The following is a 23,707-nucleotide window of genomic DNA, read 5'->3' as shown; positions in this document are numbered from 1 at the left end:
CCACAACAGAACCCTGAAACTTGGGGTACAGACTCTCTCAAGCAGTTGCAAAGAACTCTCTGAAATAACTGGATGTTTTCTCTGTATTTTCTGATTGTTTTATAACCTTGTACAACTGTAGACTGGTAAAAGGAGGTAGAATATTCGAAGAAATAGGCAGATGAGGGAGTGTAGCTCACTGATAGAACACTTGCCTAGCATGTGCAGGGCCCTGGGTTCAGTCCCCAGCACTAAAAAGAAAGAGAGAAAGAAAGAGAGAGAGAAAGGAAGGAAGGAAGGAAGGAAGGAAAAGAAAAGAAAAGAAATAGCCTGATGATTTTATGGGATAGAATAGAAAGAGAATCCCTGCAGTCGTGGGAGACTAGGAGAGGTATAAATGGCCCTTTTCATTCTTGGAGGATGAGATGATTCTCTAGAATGTAGTTTACTATGGTGGTTCCTTCCACTCCTGAGGGTGACTGTGGACAGTCACAAAAAAGGAGAATTCCACCAAGATTCCAGTTGTAAGAGGTATCAGATAAGAGGCACTTCTAATGCCTTGCACAGTATGTACTAAGCATATATCTTTTTACGGGGGGGCGGGGGGCGGAGGAAGCACTGGGTTTTTGATGAAACATTCTAAATGAAGAATGGTCTTCCTTTTCAAGTAGCAAAAGATCCTTGCAGAATGAGACTCTGTGAGAGGGCATCAGAAGTCCCTAAATAGAACAACAAAAATCGTAATAAATGGAAACCAAAGAGCAGGTGATTCTGTTAGGGTCAAGTAGAATCCAGACCCAAGTCAAGTCGCTGTCAAGTGAGCGGGAATGTCAGAAGAGCTCAGGTCCTGCCCAGATGGGGCTGTTCAGTGCTATCCACAGGCACTGGGGGCTGGGAGAGGGGGACTTTGAGGCCCTGGGGGCAGGCGAGTTAGGTGGGAATTAGAAATTGACAGAATTATGATTCTAGTTTTCCCAACTTGGATTTTCCCTCTCCCACCAAATCATACATTAAATTCTATGATATGTTTGTTGTATAAAAGGTTTTATACGAGCTGCATATATCACCTTGTAAACACCTTTAGAAATGGTAGTACTTTTAACTGATTCACACTTATCAGCTTTAATGCCATTCAGTGAAAATACTTGAGAATATCACAGCTGAGTAAATATTAAAGAAAAACAAAGAAAACTTTAGGTAGAATGACTATAAAAAGTAATAAGCCAGCCAAGTTCTTTGATTTGAATTACTTTTAATCCCTATTACTTGTCAAAAGAAAAGGGGAAGAAATCCCCTCAGTAAAATTCAGAAATATGATCACCAAGCAAAAACTCCCTTCTAATTAAGTCTCAAATGGAAATCCAGTTTTTAAAAAAATTGCCATGGTCAGTTGTTGACACACCAGGACAATCTACAAACACAGTTGTTTAAACACAACAGATTGCCCTCACTCTGCAGGTCCATTAATCACAATTCAGCTTGCTATCAGAGAGAAAATGACTGGTGTTATTAAATTTCCACCCCATCACCTTGACTTTTATTTAGAACCATTCATCAATAATTTCCCTCCTCATTGGAAGCCACAAGTTAACCAAGCTAGAAAGTCATCAAAGAAATACAACAGACTTGATGATCTCTTGGAAATGTAAATGCTTAGTGTGATTTTGTTAATTCACAAAGTTTCTTAACCATCTCAGTCATCTATTCAAGATACTTTTTAAGCCTTTGCATCAGAGCCCATCAGCTACAGACATATCAAGTAACATGTGAGGAAAACTCTTGAAGTAATAGTATCCAGCATTGGCCTCCTCCAGTGTGACAAATTGTTCACTCTTTTTAATGGTTCCCCCAAATCCACCTCTATTTAAGGAACCACAACTCCTTAATGATAGACTGCTAGTTTCATTTCACTGACAGAGCTGACTTCATGAGCAGGTGACTTGGGCAGTCACTAGGGCCCTGCACTTCGTTTAACACTCTGCTTTTCCTGTCACAACATTCTTCACATTTTTTGAAGAAGGGCCTTACATTTTCATTTTATACTAAGCTCCCCAGATTCTATAGCAGGTCCTAAGGAATGAAAGATGTGAAAGTGCTCTGAAAAGTGTTTGCTAAATTTATTAATGCCCTGCCTCCAATAAATGTCCCATGTTCTCATCTCTGGAACCTGTGAATGTTGTCCTATACGGCAAAAGAGACTTTGTAGATGGGATTAAGTTAAGGATTTTGAGATAGATTATCTGGATTATCTGGGTGGGTCTAGTGCAATCACAAGAGTTCTTATATGAAGGAGGCAGTAGAGTTAGGATGGAAAGTCATATAAGGGTGGAAGCAGAGTGAAGGGGGTAGAGACTGTTATATGAGGTCATGAGTCAAGGAATGCAGGTGGCCTCTAGAAGCTAGAAAAGCCAAGGAAACATCATCATCTCCTAGAGTTTCCAAAGAGAACACAGCTCTGCAGATCCATTTTGGACTTCTGACTTCCAGAATGCAGGATAATAAATTTGTTTTTAGTTATTTAATTTGTGGTAATTTGTAGATGGGATTAAATTAAGGATTTTGAGATAGATCACTTATCACAATTTGACTCACTTCACTACATGAAGTGATGTGTTGCTCATTTTGTAGAAATCAAAATTGTTGATAAGCAAATAGCAGCTACCACTTATTGAACACTTCCTATGTGCTATGCATTATACTAAGCCCTTTATGTATATACATTTATGAAATCCTAGAACAATATTTGAGGTGGAAATTAAAGCCATATAACTAACTAGAATGTGTCAGATTTGGGATCCAGGTTCAGTCTAAGTCACTCCAAGTCTTCCTGTACGTTTATCTTCGTTCCCATATTTCCCAGTAAACTTTGGCCTGTCCTCATGCTTTAACTTGCATTATGTGTGCACTTGTCACCGCAGCCGTAGGGGTGGGACCGGGCAGGAGGTGACACCCACTGGGGAGTCTGAAGGAGGAGGTGCTGAATGCTGAATCCATCTCGTCAAGACGCTGCTGGCGTCCAGGCAGCCGAAGGAGACACGAGGCTATAGGAAAGCGAAGGAGACGATGAGGCTAGGGCTGCGCGGCCGGCCCAGGAGACTCCCCGCTCCCTGACAGCCCGCGGGTATTTTGGAGCCCGCGTGGTCTCGCCTTATTGGCTGCCGCGGGGCGGAGAGGAGAAGCAGCCTCCGCCCACTAGCTCCCGAACTGCGGCGCGGCGCCGCGGGGGCCGCCGGGACCACAACTCCCAGAAGGCCGCGCGCTGGGGGCGTGGCCGCGGGCGAGGACGCGGGGGGCGGAGCCGCCGGGGCATGAAGCGGGGGCGCGCGGCGCTCCTACCTCAGTCGCCGCTGCCGGGTGCCCGAGAGCGTCCCCTGCCTCCCACCGGCGCGCAGACCTCCGCCCCTGGAGGCGCTCCGCCGCCCGCCACCGTCCTCGGGGGTCGTCGCCCGGCAGCTCGCCTCGACGGGCCCGGCCGGCCGCGGCCGGGGAGGACAACATGAGTCGGGGGGCCCGCCGGGCAGGCGCCGGGCAGGGGGCGGCGGCCGCGGTGCAGCTGCTGGTTTCCCTCAGCTTCCTGCCGCGCGTCGTCGAGGCCCAGGTGAGCCGGGCGGGGGCTGGCCCGGGGCCCTCGGCCCGCAGCGAGCCGGAGGCCGGGGCGCAGGTGCGAGGGGGAGCGGGGCGGGGGCAAGCCGACAGGTGCGGGAACGGCCGCGAACACCGGCGGAGCGCGGGGCGGCCCTCGGCGGCGGCCGTCGGCAGCGGAAGGGGCGACGCCTCCTAGTCGCTCCCGCTGGTGTCCCGGCGATGGTTTCGGCGGCTGGGAGCGCGGCGGAGCTGGGACTGGATGGAACCGCGGCCGTCGTGGAGAAGGGCGCACGGAAGTGGGACACCCCACTGGCCTCCGGGCGCCACCCGGGCCGAGGCGGCGACCCGCCCAACGGACCCCTCGCTCGCCTGGATGAGTGCGGTGGGCGCGCAGCGCGCCCCAACTTCCTCCGAGGCGGGCGCGGGAGAGCACTCGGCTTTACCCTTGCCAGGCGCCTGGGTCCGCGAAGTGGCGCTGTCAGGTGCGCCGAGTACGCGGGCGGGGGTCCGTGGTCTGGGCTCGTGCGCGGAGCCCTTGCCCTGCCAGTCCTGGGGTAGGGGGTGTTCCCAGAGTGCTGAAGTTGGAGGGGTCGCCGACCTTCTCGGCGTCTTTTATTTATAATTAGAGCAAACTGCCAGGTGCTGCCGTCTTCTCTGCACCTGCTGCAAAGTGGCATCGTTGTTGTGAGGGAGGAAAAAAAAAAGTCTCAGGTGGCCTGATAATGAGGGGAGATGTGAAACAATTAATGCTGGTTGCTAAGAAAAATGGACGGTAACTGTGAGTGTAACTACGTAAACAATTTTTTCTTACTTTTTCTTGGCTTTATGTTGTCCAGCACTAAATCCCAGAATGCCATACATTTGGGGGCATGTTTGAATAATTTTCAAAAGAATGATTTGATAAAAATAAAAGGGACAGGGCTGGGGATATAGCTCAGTTGGTATAATGCTTGCCTAGCATGCACAAGGCCCTGGGTTCAAACCCCAGCACTACCCCCCCAAAATAAGTAAATAAATAAATAAATGCAGATTCTCTGGCCCTACTTCCAGGAGTTCTGATTAAGTGAATCCAAACAATGACCCAGAAAGCAGCATTTAAAATAAGCCTTGCAGATAACTGTAGCGCCATTATTTTTTTCACCATCTCTTGGACTCGGCTTGGCAAACACTGAAATTGTGGAATTCTGGACTTATCTACCAGATTTATGAAAAGTAAAGTTTCCACAGTGTCTTTGGCAAAATTTTTTCTAATTACTAATTGAGTGGAATTTACATTTATATCTTTTTCTAAAATGGGATTTCTTATTTTCCATTTTCACATAGCATATATTGTATACTTAATCACTAGAAACTTAGGTTTCTTCACCTACCACTAATTATGTATAATTAATTTTAAAATTTTACCTGTACTTTTTAAAAATTTTATTTTTTGTAGGTGTAGAAAAGCACAGTACCATATTTATTTTATGTGGTGCTGAGGATCGAACCCAGTGCCTCACATGTGCGAGGCAAGTGCTCTACCACTGAGCTACAGCCCCAGCCTTTCACGTGTACTTATAATTTCCTTATATCCAAGTGAAAAAAAAAAAAAAAAAAAATATATATATATATATATAGTTCAACAGTTAAACATTTGTGCATGTTCAAAGTTATATCATGCCAAATAGAGTGGATATATTTTTTATTTCCAGTAGTACTTTCTTTTTTTAAAAAAATTATTTTTTAGTTGGACACAATACCTTTATTTTATTTATTTATTTTTATGTGGTGCTGAGGATCGAACCCAGGGCCTGCACGCCCTAGGCAAGGATGCAACTGCTGGTCTACAACCCCAGCCCCTCCAGTGGTACTTTCTAATGTAGTGTCTTTTGGTACATCTCTCAGAAGTTGGGCCATAGTGGTAACTGAAGTTCAGAGAACTTGAGTGATGTTAAACTGGAGCCCTAATACAGACTTCTTTTTGCTTACAGTTTTTTCAGTGTATTTGTTTCCCTGTAGTATAGAAAAGCAGAGAGAGAGAACTAAGTAGAGCTAAGTTCTTCCACTTATATATACTAAATTGGTAAAAAAAAATAGTAAAGTTGAAGGAAATAATTAGAATTTTTGAAAAATGCCTCTGTTCACAAGGAAATAGTCATTTAAGGAGATATATATTTTAAATGTAATGAAAGCAAGGAAAAATTTTTGAGCACACAAAGTATTTGTATCTCATGCTCCATTTTCTTATAAATGTAAACATGTAGGGACTGGGGCTTTTGCTCAGCGGTAGCTCACTTGCCTGGCATGTGTGAGGCATTGGGTTTGAGTCTCAGCACTACATATAAATAAATAAATGATCTAACAACTGACAAAAAAATTAAAAAATGTAACTATGCTTTGTAGTATATAGTACGGTGAGCTAAACAAATACAAGTAAGTGATAGAACAGTCTTTCTAGAAAATGTAATTTCATCTGGGGATATTGGAAATCCTAAAGGCCTTTCTGAGGAGGCATGAATTCAAGGAACCTTCAAAGCACTCAGGCAAATTGAAAGCCAGCCACTTGGGGCCCCCATCATGCTGTACCAGTCCATTACTCTGGAGATTCTCTCAAACCCTTTGAACTTCTGCTGTAACAGTTTTATGGGGTGGACTGGGTAAGAAATAATACCTATGTCTGCCCAAAGAGAGGAAACTGATGAGAGACCCTATCATAAACTTGTCCAAAAAGCTACATCCTTAACGTAAGAGATGAGTAATGAATCCTGCCATAAGAGGAAAGTAAAGAAACTTGCTAGAGGAGTGGGGGGAAACTCCCTTGAGAATTTGTAAGCATAAGCCAGTCCTTACAAAGTTTGCAGGCTTACTTCATACCACTTATGCTAGGAAAAGTTTCATGTAGAAAATTTAATTTATAGCAGTTCCAAGTTTGTATCCCCCAGGTTACCAGGGAAAGCAAATATCCATTCCCTCTGGAGAAATTTAATTTTAACTCAAGTCATAAAGAATTTTTGAAGATAAAATGTCAGGAAGAATAAACATAATAGTTAAAAAAAAATCTGAAAACAGGGCACCATGAATCAGGTGCAGACAGTTCTTGACCTGCAATGGGTCCCCCTTAATCATTTTATGATTTTCAGTTTTATATTTAGACAGTATTTTAACCCAAAACATGCTTAGTTATACATGGTATGAAAGCAACATTCTTTCAACACAAACTGTACTCTTTTCGTGAGCTGTCACTCTCTCAATGCTGAGCAATGGCAGTGGGCTATAGCTCCCTGGTGAGCATGAGGGTAACCCCCTATATTATACAGGGTACTGTGTTTCTAAGCTGTGATGTCTTGTAAGTTAGGTGTCTCAAAGGCATTTCCACTTGATAGTTTCAATTTCCAGGATGTATTCATGTTGTAAGTTGAGGAGCATCTGTATTAGAAACAGAAACATAATGAAATTATCAGATAGTTGAATATCTTTGATTACTATGTTTAAATAAAAAAAAAGAGAAGCTTGAAAGTATAGAAATGGAATAAGAAATTTAAAGAATGACCAAAAGGATTAAAAAATAATAGGTGAAGAAATAAAGTTTCAATGGATGGATTAAATAACTGATTATACCCATCTGAAGAAATGATTTTTTTTTTTTTTTCCAGTACTGGGAATTGAACCCAGTGGTGCTCTTCTACTGAGCTGCATTCCCAGCCCTTTTTATTTTTTGAGACAGGGTCTTGCTAGGTTTCCTGTCCTTGAACTTGAGTTCTTCTGCCTCAGTCTCCTGAGTAGCTAAGATCACAGGCATTCACCACTATATCTGGCTTGAAGAAATGATTATTGAATTACCCACATCCTGTCTTCTTTTTCTTTTTCCCCCATCACTTTCTCTTCCATGCTTACTCTCGGCTTCATGCGGAACAGAATTGGAGCAATCAAAAGAGAATTTCCACAGAGTAATTCACATCTATCCACTTACAGGGCTCTTTACCTATAGGTTTGATTTCCTATTGGTTACCATGGATGAACTAATCATGAATAGTTCTTGTCAAAAACCATTTCCTCCACATATATTTTAGGGCCCATATCTTTCCCCTTCAAGGACATGGTTCCCAAAGTGTTCCCTTTCTCTTTTGAATCATTGGTTTTTTACTTCTCTAATAAAATGTTACTGTCATCATAAAACAAGCTATTGGGATAAGGGTGTAGCTCATTAGAAGAACACTTCCCCAGCATATGGGAGGCCCTGGATTTGATCCCCAGTACCTCAAAAACAAAAATATTGTTTACATCTTCTTTCTTGATCCACTCTTCTTTTCTGCCCCATTTTTCTTGTTCTTTCAAGAAAAATTGAAAAGCATTGTATTTTTTCCTCCTATTTATCTTTGTTCCATTCCAGTCAGACTTTTGTCCCTAACACTCCTCTGAAACTGCTCTCATCAAGGTTACCAGTGTCCTTGTTGCTAAGGCCAATAGTTTTCAAACCACAGCTTTACCTTTTGACAGCATTTTTCATAGCTCCTCATTGACACTTCTTGGAGTACCTTTTTCTTTTTTTTAATAATATGTATTTTTTAGTTTTAGGTGGACACAATATCTTTATTTTCTTTTTATGTGGTGCTGAGAATCGAACCCAGTGCCTCATGCATGCTACCACTTGAGCGCGCTACCACTTGAGTCACATCCCCAGCCCATACTTTCTTCTTTTGACATTCAGGACACAATAATTTTTTTGGTGGCTGGTCTGAGTGCAATGGTGTTTACAGTACTTTTCTAGTGTCCTTCCCGTGTGATGGAACAGTCTTTCTTAGTATCCTTTGCTTGTTCCTCCTCTGCCCTTGACTGCCAGTCATTTAAACTTCAGAGTTCACATCTTGTACTGTTTCTTTATCTTCTTCACTTCATCTAGTCTCTTGCATTTAAATACAATACCATCAGTATTGCTGACAGATTTAAGTCTCCAGATTGGTATTCTCAATTCTACATCTGTGTATCTAACTTTTCTTTTAACATCTCCACTTGGGTGATTAATAAGTATCTCAGACTTGATTATTAAGAAATTGCTGATTTTTCGCCTCAAATTTACTCTTCCCAAGACCTTCCCCTTATACATGTTCCAGCAACCCTGGCCTGCTTGTTCTTCAAACATTGCAAGTATGTTTGTTTATTATTTATGTGCACAGTATAACTGTATAATTTGACCAACGCAAGTGTTTTCTTCCTTCATGGTATTTGTACTGTTCTACCTAACACATTTATGTGTTCATACAGTTCACCCATCTCTTCATATCTTAGTTTCTGCTGAAGTGTCACTTTATCTGACATGTCCCCTTATCTAAAATGTCCCCATCTCTGATCATAGTATATACAAGAAAATCCCTCTTTCCTCAGCTGATAGTCCATATTACTTTTACCCTTTGCTTAAGACTCTCCAGTAGCTTCCTGCCTCACTCAGTGTGGTATATTGTGAACATACATTTGGTTTTTGTTTGATTGCTGGCACAGAGCTCCTAAAATGCTTGGAATTTTCTAAGTGATGAAAGTATTAAGTGATAATTTATTGTTCACAATGAGTCCCTTTCAATCATACCTGAGTTTATGCTAATGAGGTGACTTAGGGTGAAGCCCATATTTAGCCTCATGATGAGCATGATCACCAGAAAGACAAGTGATTCAACTCTGGAGCTGTTAAGAGTTGATGAACTTGTGGGGTATGAAAACACTGACGTACTGGGAGGGTGATGAGGAGAGGGCATAGAAGCTCAAACCATCTCCCACTAATACTCTCCCATTTGGTTGTTTCTGAGTTGTTTCCTTCATAATAAATTGATTAAAAGGTAATTAAAGTGCTTTTCTGAGTTCTATGAATCATTCTAACAAATTACTGGACCTGAAAAAGGGGATCCTGGGACCCAGATTTATAGTCAGTCAGTTAGAAGAACAAGTGACCCAGGGTTTGAGATTGGTTTGAAGTTGGGGCAGTCTTTTGGGACTTGCACCTTAACTAATTAGAGTTGGCACTGATTCTGGATATTTAGTATCAGAATTGAATTGTTGGATACTTAATCAGTCTCTTAGATCTGGAGACTTGGTTGGTGTGAGCAAACACCCTAGGCTCAGTAAACTAAAGTCTTATAGTGGTCTCCTAATTCTCTTTTTAGTTAATTGCATGGTACTCCTTGTTCCTTAGAAACTTTGGGCAGGCTTACTGTCTCAGTACCTTTACACTTAATATTTCTAATAATTTATTGTAATGCTTTTTCTTCATATATTTTCATTCTTGCTCCTTTCCCTCCTTCAGGGTTTACCAAAATTCCTTCATGTGGCTGTCTAAAATTATAGTAGCTCCAATTCTGCAATCCCTGTTCCCATCCCCTATTCATTACTACCTGTCAGACATTGTACTTTATTTTCTCCAGTTCTCTTATAGAATATAAGCTCCTCAAGGGCAGAGATTTTTAGTTTTTTTCTAAATCCATATTCTCAGCATGTAGAATGATACAAAGTTTGTTAGTAAATTTATTGAATAAGTAAAGGAATAAGTGGAAGGTAAATGCAAATAAATTACTCACAAGGAAATCTCAAGAGACAACAGGATAATAATTATTAAAGAGAACTCCAGAGACATAATAGGATAGAGGAAGAAGGTCTAAGAGAATAAGAAAAAATTTGTATTGATTCCTTGTAGTAGGTCAGTATGAAAAGGACAAGTGAACTAAAGATAGACATTGCACACAATAATAAATACAAATGTCTCCTAAAACATGAACATAGTACCTCATTAGTGCAAACAAACATAAACCAGATACCATTCCACATTATTAGATTGGCAAAAATTAAAGAATAGATTAATATCAAATACTATGATATGGCTTACCATTAACCCCAGTCCATTGATGGTGACATAATAAATTGTTAGAACTGTTTTGGAAATCAGCCTGTTATTCCCTAGTACAGCTGAAATGTACTTATTGCACTCTATTCCTAATCATTACAACGTGGACAAACTCCTGCATGTGTATACCACCATACATATACAAAAATATTTGTATTGCATTTGTAGATCCTAAGTATGTTGTATTATTTTCTTATTGTTGCTAAAAATCAACACAAACTTACTGACCTAAAACAACATAAATTTATTATCTCCTACTTTTGGGGGTTAGAAATCTGAAAATGGTTTTACAGGGTTAAAAATCAAGATATCAGCAAGGTCGCATTCCTTCTGGAGGCTCTGGTGGGGGGGGATCCAGTCTTCTAGAGGCTTCTGTAATCTTTGGTTTGTGACTTCTTCCTCTATCTTCAAAGCCAACAATGCAGCATCTTCTCTAACTCTTCTTTTATACGGAAGTTTGTAACTGTTGTACTGAATAATCTATATAGTCTTCCCATCTCAAGATTCTTAATTATGTCTTTAAAGTCCCTTTTGTAATGTGAAATAACATTACAAAGCTGCAGAAATTAGGGCATGGATATCTTTGGGAGGGACATTCTACCTACTCTATAAATCATTAATAGAATGAATAAATTGTGATTATTTTCATATAATACAATACTTTTAACTGGAAAAATGAATGTACTACTGTAAAACGAATCATTATGGACAGATGTCGAAATAAAATGTTAGCAACAGAAGTACATTACAGAAGAATTCACATATTTCATTAACATTAAAGTTCAAAAATGGGGGAAAATTCTTAAATACATTGTTTTACAGGGAAACATAAAGCAGTGTTTTTTTCTTTTCTTTTCTTTTTTTTTTTTTAAGAGATGGTTATACTGCCACTGAACTCCTAGGCTCAAGCTATCCTCCTGCCTCAGCCTCCTAAATTGAACAAAGTGAACAGAAAAATGCATAAGAAATAGTGATTACTGGGCTGGGGTTGTAGCTCAGTTTTAGAGTGCTTGCCTAGCATGTGTGAGGCACTGGGTTTGATCCTCAACACATAAAGACAAATAAATGTATCCATCTACAACTAAAAAAAATTAGAAAGGGAAATAGTGATTACTAGATAAAATATTTTAAAATCTAGAAAGTATTTTGGTTTGCATTTTGATTCCCTCACCCCATTGTTATCAGGCTAGAATTTGAAGTCTTGTAAGTAGTGGGAACAATGAAATGAAACAAAGCAGATAGAACTCCAGAACCAAATTCTTGATAATGATCCCTTATTCCTTATCTCAAGATAATATAGCTCTTAACTTTATGTTGTAGGGAGTTTGGGTCACCTTTACACTCCTCGGAAGAAAGATATAACTAGCAAGGGCTAGTTTCCACTCCTGGATCACTAAATAGCCTGTAGCAGCCTGGGGCCCATTTTTGTTCTCAGTAGAAAATTTGAAAGGAAATAGTTGTAAGTTCATATACAATTTAAAGAAATAATCAGTGGCTGGGATTGTGACTCAGCGGTAGAGCACTCGCCAGCATGCGCAGGACCCTGGGTTCCATCCTCAGCACCACATAAAAATAAATGAATGGAAAAAAGGTATTGTGTCCAACTACAACTAAAAAAATAAATACTAAAAAAATAAAAAAATCAGAGAAATGCCATGTCCTTTTTATGCAGTTATCCCCCTGGTAACAGCTTGTGAACATATCTGGTATCATAAAGAGGACATGTTAGTAATAGAATCTGTAGACTTTATTCAGATTCCTCCAGTTTTTTTTTTTTTTAATAATTTTTTTTTCAAAGAGGGGAGAGAGAGAAAGAGAGAATTTTTTTTTTTTTAATATTTATTTTTTAGTTATCGGTGGACACAACATCTTTGTTTGTATGTGGTGTTGAGGATCAAACCCGGGCCACATGCATGCCAGGCGAGCGCGCTACTGCTTGAGCCACATCCCCAGCCCAGATTCCTCCAGTTTTACTTGTCTGATTTGTGTGTGTTCTGTACAACTTTATCACCTGTAGCTTTGAGTATCTACCACCACAATGAAAAATACTCAATGATTTCCTTAACACTTTTAGAAGTCCTTCCTGTTGGTTTTTTTTGTCTGCTTCAACCTCATCTGACTCCCCACTCCCACTTCTGTCTTCTACTATAGTCCTTAAAGCCTGGCAACCAAAATCTTTTCTGCATTCCTAAAAATTTTTCATTTCAATAATATTCTGTAAATGGAGTCATACAGTTTGTAAACTTTGGGGATTGACTTTTTTACTTGGGATAATTCCTGGAAGATTCATCAAAGTCGCATATCAGTCGGTTGGTCTCATTTTTAACTTAGTGAATAATGATTATGGAATTTTTGAATTTTAAATTCACTTTGTAAATACCAAATTTTCTTCTTGGCTTAATGGATACTTTGAGTAGTGGACAGGAGCATGAGTTTTAAAGTCTGGTGTGGATTTGGGGATAAGTTTCATTTTTACTTTGGAAAAATTAGGCTTGCCAAAGCTTAATTTCCTTTTATGTAAAATGAGGCTAATAGTACCTTATGTATAGGATACTTTTAAAAGTAAATGAAGAGGCATATTAAAGAATACTGTGAGCCCAGGGAAATGGTTCATGCCTGTAATCAGGTGAGTCTGTAGCCTGAGGCAGGAGGATCTCAAGTTCTAGGTCAGCCTTAGTAACTTAGTGAGACCCTGTATTGAAATTAAAAAGGACCCTAGGCGGGCTGGGCTGTAGCTCAGTGGAAGAATGCTTGCCTAACATGTGTGAGGCATTAGGTTCAATCCTTAGCACCACATGAAAACAAAGTAAAGGCCTTCTACAACAACAACAGAAAGAAAATGACCTGAAGATGCAGCAGTGTTGTTATAGTCTGTGACCTCTGGGCCAGTCTGGGAAGAGATTGCTTTAGATTTCAGTGGCTACTTGGATTTTATGTGTGTGTAGCTAAAGGAAGGAGAATTCTCCCCGCCCCCATTTATTTATTTTTTAGGTGTAGTTGGACACAATGCCTTTATTTTATTTACTTGTTTTTATGTGGTGCTGAGGATCGAACCCAGTGCCTCACGCATGTGATGCAGGCACTCTACCACTGAGCTACAGCCCCAGCCCCGAGAATTCTTATTTTTCATTTTGACCATCAATCTTTTATATAATAAAGCAAATCTATAAAGGTTGAAATATCAGTAATTTACATATTTAAATTTTTATGTACATATGCAAATTTTAGGTGGTTGGAGTTCTGGACGATTGCCTATGTGATATTACCAGCATTGACAATTTCAATACCTACAAAATCTTCCCCAAAATAAAACAATTGCAAGAGCGAGACTATTTTCGTTATTACAAGGTAAGATTGTAGTTTTTTTATTCTTTGGAAAATTAGAAAATAATGCTCTCTAGTTGTGAATTTTATGATGCTTTGGAAAATCCATTTTGCTTCCTCTCAGCATCCTGTATTTTATCATTTGAATATATTGAGTATGATATTGAAAACCTGTTGGTTTTATTAAACATTAAGAATCTGAGCCAAGTGCTACAGTTACCTAAAACTCTGGGTAGAAGAGGAGAGGAGCAGGTAGCCATGAAAGAGAAGAGGAGGCAGGATGAGCTGAAGCAGATTGAGAGAACAGGCAGAAGCCCAAGAGGGCTTACTGAAGTAAAGGTTCCCGAGAGTCTGCCTCTCCCAAGTCCAGCAGAATAAAGCTTCCTCCTGTGTGTGGGGGTTGGGAGAGGGAATCTGAGCCTCCTTCCTCTGGGGAATTCCTGAGCTTTTAGTTTTGGTTTTGAGGCACACCATTCCTCCCTTTACAGAAGCTGAAAATGCAAGAGACTTTACTTTGTCCACCTTCCTTTAAAGTAGGTCCCGCCATCTGGACACACTACTAGATTTTGGGTTGTGCTGATGGCCTCACAGCTGAGTGCTGGCATTGTTAGCAGTGCAAAGTAGGGCAGCAGAAGATGTGGACTGAATAGGTCTCTCAGAGGGCTGGTAAGCCAGGCTGAGGCCACAAGTCCAGCATGACCATTCTGCAGAATTGGTTCTGAAATCTAGTAGTAGTTCTACTTTAGACCTTCACAAAACACTAGTATTAGTTTAAGATAGCAACAGCCTTTAAATATGGCAATAGTTAATATTCCTAAGAACAATTATTTTGAATTTTAGAACACTATTTTAAAAACTGTTTTAGGGGCTTTACCTTTGTTCTTCCTCTCAGGATTCATTTGATTTATAATTTATTTGATTTTCATTTTTAGTTTATTCTAAAAATTGAGCATGATGATTATCTTTTTATCCTGATTCTAGATAGACTATCTTAATCCTTTAAGTATTTTTTGAGGGTAAAGAAACACCATCTCTTCTAATTTGTCTTCCTGTACAACCTATAAAACTGTGAAGAGACTATACAGGAAGATGAATTAGAAAAGTAATTAATACTTCCCCTATCTGCTTTTTTAGTCAGGACCAAGACTGTTCAAAAAATATGAATATTTCTGCTTCATACAAAATTCCTTAGGGATGTAGATTCTATGAATTTATACCAAAGAGTAATCTGTACCTAGACTAATTACTTAATGTCTTTTAATCTAGGCATTTTACATTCAAAGGAGACAGTGCTTCTAATTCCCACCACTAAATCTATATGAATCTGTGTTGGGAGATAATTTCTCATGCTTCCTTCCTACTATTAGATTAAATTATATGAAATTGTTGCCTAAATGGTTGAAAAATGGTTACATATGGTTCAGTCTAATACAATGGAGAAAGCATTTCTTCTGTCAAAGACTGTGTTTTCACAGAAAGTCCAGGACATGTCTCCATTTAATCTCTCATAATCCCCATTCTTTCACCTCTTCTGTTTTGGGGTTTCATCTTCTATTTCTTTATCTCTACAAGGCCTGATCAGTAGGTACACTCAAATATTTGAATGAGTGGATATCTCATTTAATCATCACACCCAAATGTTAATATTATCCACATTTTTCAAATGAAGAAATAATGGTTTAGGTATCCTAGGTAGAGTACTTTTGTTGGCTAGCAAAACAGTTTCAGAAAAGCTATGGAATAATTTACAAAAATGAATATACTTCAGAAAAGATGAAACTACAGCAGTCACTAATGAACCATTTACCTATTTTTTTATTTTTTATTTGTCAATGGACCTTTATTTTTTATTTATTTATATGTAGTGCTAGGCAAGTGCTCTTCCACTGAGCTATAACCCCAGTCCCCATTTACCTATATTTTTGTAACAAAATTTCTGGAGGAGGGAGCCTTGATTACTTCCAGTATGTTTATGTGAACCCTTCATCCAAAGAAGAAAGGACACCTTAGTTGATAATGCATTTGCATGAATATAAGACAAGTTATTGTTTCTCTAAGGTAAATTTGGGGACTGTTACAGAAAAAGGAAAAAATGGAAGTTGGATAGGCAAAAATAGCAATATATAATAACATATAATAGCTATTTGTAATAACAGCTGCTCAATATATAATCTCATCTTTTCTCTTATACATGCAGTTTAAAAAATGTTCCTCGGGGCTGGGGATGTGGCTCAAGCAGTAGCGCGCTCGCCTGGCGTACGTGCGGCCCGGGTTCGATCCTCAGCACCACATACAAACAAAGATGTTGTGTCCGCCAAGAACTAAAAAATAAATATTAAAATTCTCTAAAAAAAAAAAAAAATAAATAAAAAATGTTCCTGCCAACGCAGTGAAATTGTTCAGTATACAGACAAAATTTATTCATACTCTCGCCTAAAAGAGAGTAATGCTCTATTCTAGTTTATTGCACTTAGCTCCAAGTCTAGAGTGTTAGTGATAGCTACTCCTCTTGTAATTCTGCCTACCTGTGAAATTAATAAAAAGGAAATTTAACCAATCCTACTATACTCTACATACAATAAGTGGCAACAAAGGAAAGCTAAGAGGTTAGTTTTAAACACATTTATGATTCAACAAGCAAGGAAATAAAGATAGAAACAACAGTCTACCTTTATTTGTAGGAAAGTGGAATGCAGCCTTGCCAAGGTGGATCTCTTCAGCTGAGGTTGTCTGCCTTCAACATTTCCAGAAGCTAGGGTAATTATAAGCTCTTCATCCTGGAAGGAGGTCTGACTAGTGTGTTATGGTGTCTGCCACAGTTCACTTCTTGGCACTGTGCATTAGCTAGCTTTTGTTGCATAACAAATGAGCCAAAATTTAATATCTTCATAAGTGCCAACTGAGAAGGTTCATTTAAGGAAAATCTAAAGGAGGTAAGAAAGCAGACTAAGTGGATATTTGGAGAAAGAACATTCTAGGCAAAGGCAAGAGCAAAATTCCTGAGATTACATTGTCCCTGTATTTGAGGAACAGCAAGGTCAGTGAACAAGGGGAGGAGAGCAGGGCTGCCAGATCATGTAAGGCATGATTAGTCACTGTGAGGTGAGTTGGTGGATTTTAAGCACTTACCAAAACATCACTCTGAAACATTGAAAATGAATTGTAAAAGAATAAGGAGAAAGAAGGGGAAACTAGTGAAAGGCAATGGCAGTAATCCAGGAGAGATGAGATGATGGTTTGCGTCACCGTGCTAATTGTTGAATCGAGTGTTTCTTTTTTTTCTTTTAACTTGCCTTAGAAAAAGTCTCCTATTATTGTATTGCATTCTGTTCCTCCCTTTAGATTTATTGATATTTGCTTTATATATTTAGGTTTTCTAATGTTGGTACATGTATATTTGTAATTATTATAACTTCTTGATGAATTGACCCCTTTATTATGATATGACTTTCTTTGCCTCTTTTTATAGTTTTTTTAAAATCATTTTTTTAATATTTAGTTTTAAGTGGACACAGTATCTTTATTTTTTATTTTTATGTGGTGTTGAGGATTGAACCCAGCGCCCCACGCATTCCAGGCGAGTATGCTACCACTTGAGCCACATCCCCAGCCCTCTCTTCATAGTTTTTGACTCAGTTTATTTTGTCCGATAGAAGCCTATGCCTGTCCTCTAATAGTTACCACGTATGGAGAGTATCTTTCCATCTCTTCATTTTCAGTCTCTGTGTTCTTAGAGTGGACACAGGTCTCTTATAGGTAGCATATAATTAGATCTTCGGTTGTTTTTGTTTCTTTCTTTTTTCTTTGGTACCAGGAATTGAACTCAGAGGCACTCAATCACTGAGCCACATCCCCAGCCCTGTTTTGTATTTTATTTAGAGACAGCGTGTCACTGAATTGCTTAGTGCCTTGCCATTGCTGAGGCTGGCTTTGAACTTGTGATCCTCCTTTCTCAGCCTTCTGAGCTGCTGGGATTACAGGTATATGCCACCATGTCAGGCCCACTCAGTCTTTTGATTGGAGAAAATCCATTTAAACTCAAGATTATTATCGGTAAAAGACTTACTGTTGCCATTTTGTTAATTGTTTTCTGGTTATTTTTTAGATCCTTTGTTCTTTTCTTTTTCTCTTGTTGCCTTTGTGGTTTGATGATTCTTAGTGGTATTTCCTGAATACTTATTTTTTAATCTTTTGTGTATCCATGAAGAGTTTTGCTTTGTGTTAGGAATGGGGCTTACACAGAATTTTAGAGCAGGCTGTTTTAAGTTAATAACAATTTAAATTTGATCTCTTGCATAAACTGTATACTTTTACTATGCCCCCACAATTTATTTGGTACTGGAGTTGACTCTACCATTGAGCTGTATCTACCCCTTTCTTAAATTTATATTTTGAGATCAGATCTTTATAAGTTATCTAGATTGGTCTCAGATTTACCATTCTTCTGCCTCAGCCTCTGGAGTAGCTGGGATTACAGATGTATGCCAGAGAAGTGGGTAAGAGGCCAGTTTAGAGAAGGGCCCTGTGGAGCTTGCTGCTAACTGGATTTGCTTTAAGGGTTATGGGAAGTCAGAGAAAGATTCTTGGCTGGGATTGATGGGATATGATTTGCTTTGTGAGCTAACTGTGGAATAGATGGTGTGTAGAATAGATAGTGGTAGAAGCAGGGAGACTATTAGAGTAGCTTAAGGAGTTAAGTGTTGATAGGGGAGGTGGTGAAAAGTAGATAATTATATAAAGGGAGGAAATGAATAAATAATCTAGATCTTTGGTATAGGCAATCCATCTGTTCTATTGAATTACCAGGTTCCCGTTAAGTGTAGAATATGAAAATGTAGAGCTTTTATAAAACATGCTTAAATTGTCTTATATGATCTGCTGGCCTCTCTCTATCCTTATTTCTGTTCCCCACTAAACATGAGCCCAACTGATGGTTCTCAGTAACATCCAAGCTCTTTATTGCCTTACTCAGATGCCTGTTCCACCAGCTTTCATTTCTCCTGAAATGTTACCTGAGTCCTCAGAAGCCGCCATCCACCAGCCTAACTGTTACACAACTCTGGGTTTTCTTTTGTAATATTGAGCTAAACTTGCAATTAAATAAACATACACTAATTTAATTTCTGTTTCCTTCAGTATATTTTAAGTTCAGGAGGAGTTCTTTTCCTGCTTCTTTGGTTCCCTGAATCCTAGCCCAGTGATTGACACACTGCATATGCTCAGTACATACTCCTTCAGAAAATGGATGCATAAGAGAACCCTGAAAAGAAGGCTGGAAGACATTATAGTAGTCCTAAATTGCTGTCAGGTGTTCTTCAGAAGAGCAGTGAATTTGAAAGTTGTTCCCTTTTTCAAGTGTCACAGGACTAATAGCCATTTATTTCAAAAATTGATATTACATTTGGGTGTCTGAAAAACTTAGTCATTTAAAATCTGAACTGTATAGGTGCCATATGAAAGGAAGCTTTTTCTGCCTACTCACTACCATGTCACAGGTAGTCAGTGACATTTGACAAACATTCTGTAATTATAATACACGTTCACCAAAAATAATTTATTCTTTTTCTCAGGTTAATCTGAAGCGACCATGTCCTTTCTGGGCAGAAGATGGCCATTGTTCAATAAAAGACTGTCATGTGGAACCCTGCCCAGAGGTACAATAAATAAATAAAAATAAAACAATAGCAAAAAACTTGCTTTCTCTTGACTTTAAATAAACATAACCTCTTTATTTTAGACTAATGTCAATGGATTTGAACTTTAAACATTCACATGCTTTCAGCTCTGCTTTATAACCAGATTATTGAACATTTATTTTATACTTGTCACTAAAATGGGTTTAGAGATACTTTTGGATTGGAAGTATATGTACTCTGTTTCTGAAATGGAAGGAAGGAAAATCTGAGGCCTGATGTTGGATTAAATATACTATTATTGGCTTTTATTTCATACTTTATTGAATGTTTATATCTTGTTTCATAGACCAAAATGGGGGGGGGGGGGAAGTACTGGATCCTATACTTCAAATTTAGGATGGGAATTTCAGTGGGTAAAGTGAGAACATTTGAGGTTTGGAATTGTGTTTTCATTTGGCCTTGTTAAAGGCCAAATGAAAACACAATTAGGGGCTGGGGGTGTGACTCAGTGGTAGATCCCTCACTTAGTATGTGTGAGGCACTGGATTTGATCCTCAGCACCACATAAAAATAAATAGATAAATAAAATAAAGGTATTAAAGAAAAAAAAGGGTTCTACCTTTAAAAAAAAAAATCTTGTTCATGAAGGGTATACTTTTTACCAAGAATGAAACATTTTAGACTTTGTTCCCCCCACCCCATACTGGGGATAGAACCCAGGACCTACCACTGGAGCTACTTCACTAGTCCTTAGATTTTGATATCTAGAATAAGTAGTTGTATTCTTCTCCTTTGCTAGTAATTAGTTGTAAGCTTGTTTTTATTTTACATTTTACTTTGTTTAATCAGTCCAGTTTTTTTGTCCTTAAAAATAGTAAAAGAAAGGGTTGGGGTTGTGGCTCAGTGGTAGAGTGCTCGCCTAGCACATGTGAGGCACTGGCTTAAAACCTCAGCACCACATAAAAATGAAATAAAGATATTATGTCCACCTACAACTAAAAAATAAATATATTTTTTTAAAAGATGGTAAATTAAAAAAATAGTAAAAAAGAAAAGCATATCCATTCTAAAAGGAAAACTCTTTTTTTTTTTGGTACTAGAGATTTAACCCAAGGATGCTTTCCACTGAGCTACATCTTCAGCCCTTTCTGTTTTTTAAATTATTTATATATATATTTTAGTTGTTGATGGACCTTTATTTTATTCATTTATTTATATGTGGTGCTGAGGATTAGACCTACTGCCTCGCACATGCTAGGCAAGTGCTCTACCACTGAGCCACATGCCTAGCCCACCCCTTTTAATTTTGAGATGGGGGTCTCACTAAGTTGCTGAAGCTGGCTTTGAACTTGCAATTCTCCTGCCTCAGCCTTCAGAGTCCCTGGGATTACAGGTGTGTACCACCTCACCTGGCAAATTATTTTTTGAAACATTTTTTACTTTTGAGACAATTCTTTGCTAAATTGCCAAGGCCTGCCTCAAACTTCTGTTCCTCCTGAGTCAGCCTCCCAAGTCAGCCTCCCAAGTCGCTGCAAGTTGCTGGGGAATGAAATTGACCAAATTATACTATTATATTGTGTGTATGTATAAATATGTAACAACAAATCCCAAAGTTATGTGTAATTGTAATGCACCAGTAAAAATGTAAAAAAAACTATTTCTTACCATAAAATTAACATCAATAAAATACTGATGTCTAATCTATAAAACTGAATTATAGCAAAAACTGTTAAAAAAAATTTATACATGTTAGGCAAGTTCTCTGTCATTGAGCCCCACATCCAGCCCTGCTTTGACCATTTTTATTTTATTTTTTATTTTTTTTTATTGTTGGTTGTTCAAAACATTACATAGTTCTTGATATATCATATTTCACACTTTGGTTCAAGTGGGTTATGAACTCCCATTTTTACCCTGTATACAGATTGCAGAATCACATCAGTTATACATCCATTGATTTACATATTGCCATACTAGTGTCTGTTGTATTCTGCTGCCTTTCCTATCCTCTACTATCCCCCCCCTCCCCTCCCCTCCCCTCCCCTCCCCTCCCCTCCCCTCCCCTCCCCTCCCCTCCCCTCCCCTCTTCTCTCTCTACCCCCTCTACTGTTATTCATTTCTCCCCCTTGTATTATTTTTCCCTTTCCCCTCACTTCCTCTTGTATGTAATTTTGTATAACCCTGAGGGTCTCCTTCCATTTCCATGCAATTTCCCTTCTCTCTCCCTTTCCCTCTCACCTCTCATCCCTGTTTAATGTTAATCTTCTTCTCATGCTCTTCTTCCCTACTCTGTTCTTAGTTACTCTCCTTATATCAAAGAAGACATTTGGCATTTGTTTTTTAGGGATTGGCTAGCTTCACTTAGCATAATCTTCTCTAATGCCATCCATTTCCCTGCAAATTCTATGATTTTGTCATTTTTTAATGCAGAGTAATACTCCATTGTGTATAAATGCCACATTTTTTTTATCCATTCGTCTATTGAAGGGCATCTAGGTTGGTTCCACAGTCTTGCTATTGTGAATTGTGCTGCTATGAACATCGATGTAGCAGTGTCCCTGTAGCATGCTCTTTTTAGGTCTTTAGGGAATAGACCGAGAAGGGGAATAGCTGGGTCAAATGGTGGTTCCATTCCCAGCTTTCCAAGAAATCTCCATACTGCTTTCCAAATTGGCTGCACCAATTTGCAGTCCCACCAGCAATGTACAAGTGTACCCTTTTCCCCACATCCTCGCCAGCACTTGTTGTTGTTTGACTTCATAATGGCTGCCAATCTTACTGGAGTGAGATGGTATCTTAGGGTGGTTTTGATTTGCATTTCTCTGACTGCTAGAGATGGTGAGCATTTTTTCATGTACTTGTTGATTTATTGTATGTCCTCCTCTAAGAAGTGTCTGTTCAGGTCCTTGGCCCATTTGTTGATTGGGTTATTTGTTATCTTATTGTCTAATTTTTTGAGTTCTTTGTATACTCTGGATATTAGGGCTCTATCTGAAGTGTGAGGAGTAAAGATTTGTTCCCAGGGTGTAGGCTCCCTATTTACCTCTCTTATTGTTTCTTTTGCTGAGAAAAAACTTTTTAGTTTGAGTAAGTCCCATTTGTTGATTCTAGTTATTAACTCTTGTGTTATGGGTGTCCTATTGAGGAATTTGGAGCCCGACCCCACAGTATGTAGATCGTAGCCAACTTTTTCTTCTATCAGACGGCGTGTCTCTGATTTGATATCAAGCTCCTTGATCCATTTTGAGTTAACTTTTGTGCATGGCGAGAGAAAGGGATTCAGTTTCATTTTGTTGCATATGGATTTCCAGTTTTCCCAGCACCATTTGTTGAAGATGCTATCCTTCCTCCATTGCATGCTTTTAGCCCCTTTATCAAATATAAGATAGTTGTAGTTTTGTGGATTGGTTTCTGTGTCCTCTATTCTGTACCATTGGTCCACCCGCCTGTTTTGGTACCAGTACCATGCTGTTTTTGTTACTATTGCTCTGTAGTATAGTTTGAAGTCTGGTATCGCTATACCACCTGATTCACACTTCCTGCTTAGCATTGTTTTTGCTATTCTGGGTCTTTTATTTTTCCATATGAATTTCATGATTGCTTTCTCTATTTCTACAAGAAATGCCGTTGGGATTTTGATTGGCATTGCATTAAACCTATAGAGAACTTTTGGTAATATCGCCATTTTGATGATGTTAGTTCTGCCTATCCATGAACAGGGTATATTTTTCCATCTTCTAAGATCTTCTTCTATTTCTCTCTTTAGGGTTCTGTAGTTTTCATTGTATAAGTCTTTCACCTCTTTTGTTAGGTTGATTCCCAAGTATTTTTTTTTTTTTTTTGAGGATATTGTGAATGGAGTGGTTGGCTTTGACCATTTTTAAATGAAGTTGTTTTCTTACTGCTGAATTTGAGTTGTAAGTTATTTGGCTTTGATATAGATTATGTATTTCTAAGTTGTTTGCTTTTCAAGTCAATTCACTGTCTATCATGGATTATCCTCCTTTGTTAAGTTTCTAATAATAATAAACTATTTAGTCAGCTTTTTTTGCTGCTGTGACTGAAAGACCTGACAAGAATTTTAGAGAAGAAAATGTTTGGTGCTCGTGGTTTTAGAGATTTCAATGGCTCTAGTTTGACGCTTATGATTTCAGAGGTACTCTTGTTGCTCTGGGTCTGAGGTGAGGCACAACACCATGGTAGAAGGGTTTTGGAGGAGGGAAGCAGCTCAGACATGGCAATAAGGAAGTGGAGAGAGAGCTCCATTAACCAGGGGAAAAAATATAAACCCCAAAGGCACGTCTCTGGTGACCCACCC

General features: G+C 39.0%; 1 protein-coding gene across 4 annotated transcripts in view; it reads left to right on the top strand.

The window, feature by feature from the left end:
• Positions 1-3,281: 3,281 nt before the first annotated feature.
• Positions 3,282-23,707, top strand: part of Ero1b (endoplasmic reticulum oxidoreductase 1 beta) — a 47,548-nt gene continuing 27,122 nt past the window's right edge. For all 4 annotated transcript variants that reach the window (XM_071619847.1, XM_071619846.1, XM_071619845.1 and 1 more), the window contains exons 1-3: positions 3,282-3,577; positions 13,658-13,777; positions 19,324-19,407. In XM_071619847.1, the coding sequence (XP_071475948.1) occupies positions 3,476-3,577; positions 13,658-13,777; positions 19,324-19,407 (306 nt within the window). In that variant the 5' untranslated portion in view covers positions 3,282-3,475. The remainder of the gene's footprint in view (positions 3,578-13,657; positions 13,778-19,323; positions 19,408-23,707) is intronic.

The sequence above is a fragment of the Marmota flaviventris genome, chromosome 12, assembly GCF_047511675.1.
Source record: "Marmota flaviventris isolate mMarFla1 chromosome 12, mMarFla1.hap1, whole genome shotgun sequence".
In the NCBI taxonomy this organism is placed as follows: Eukaryota; Metazoa; Chordata; class Mammalia; order Rodentia; family Sciuridae; genus Marmota; species Marmota flaviventris.
This window is presented reverse-complemented; position numbering and strand designations above follow the sequence as displayed.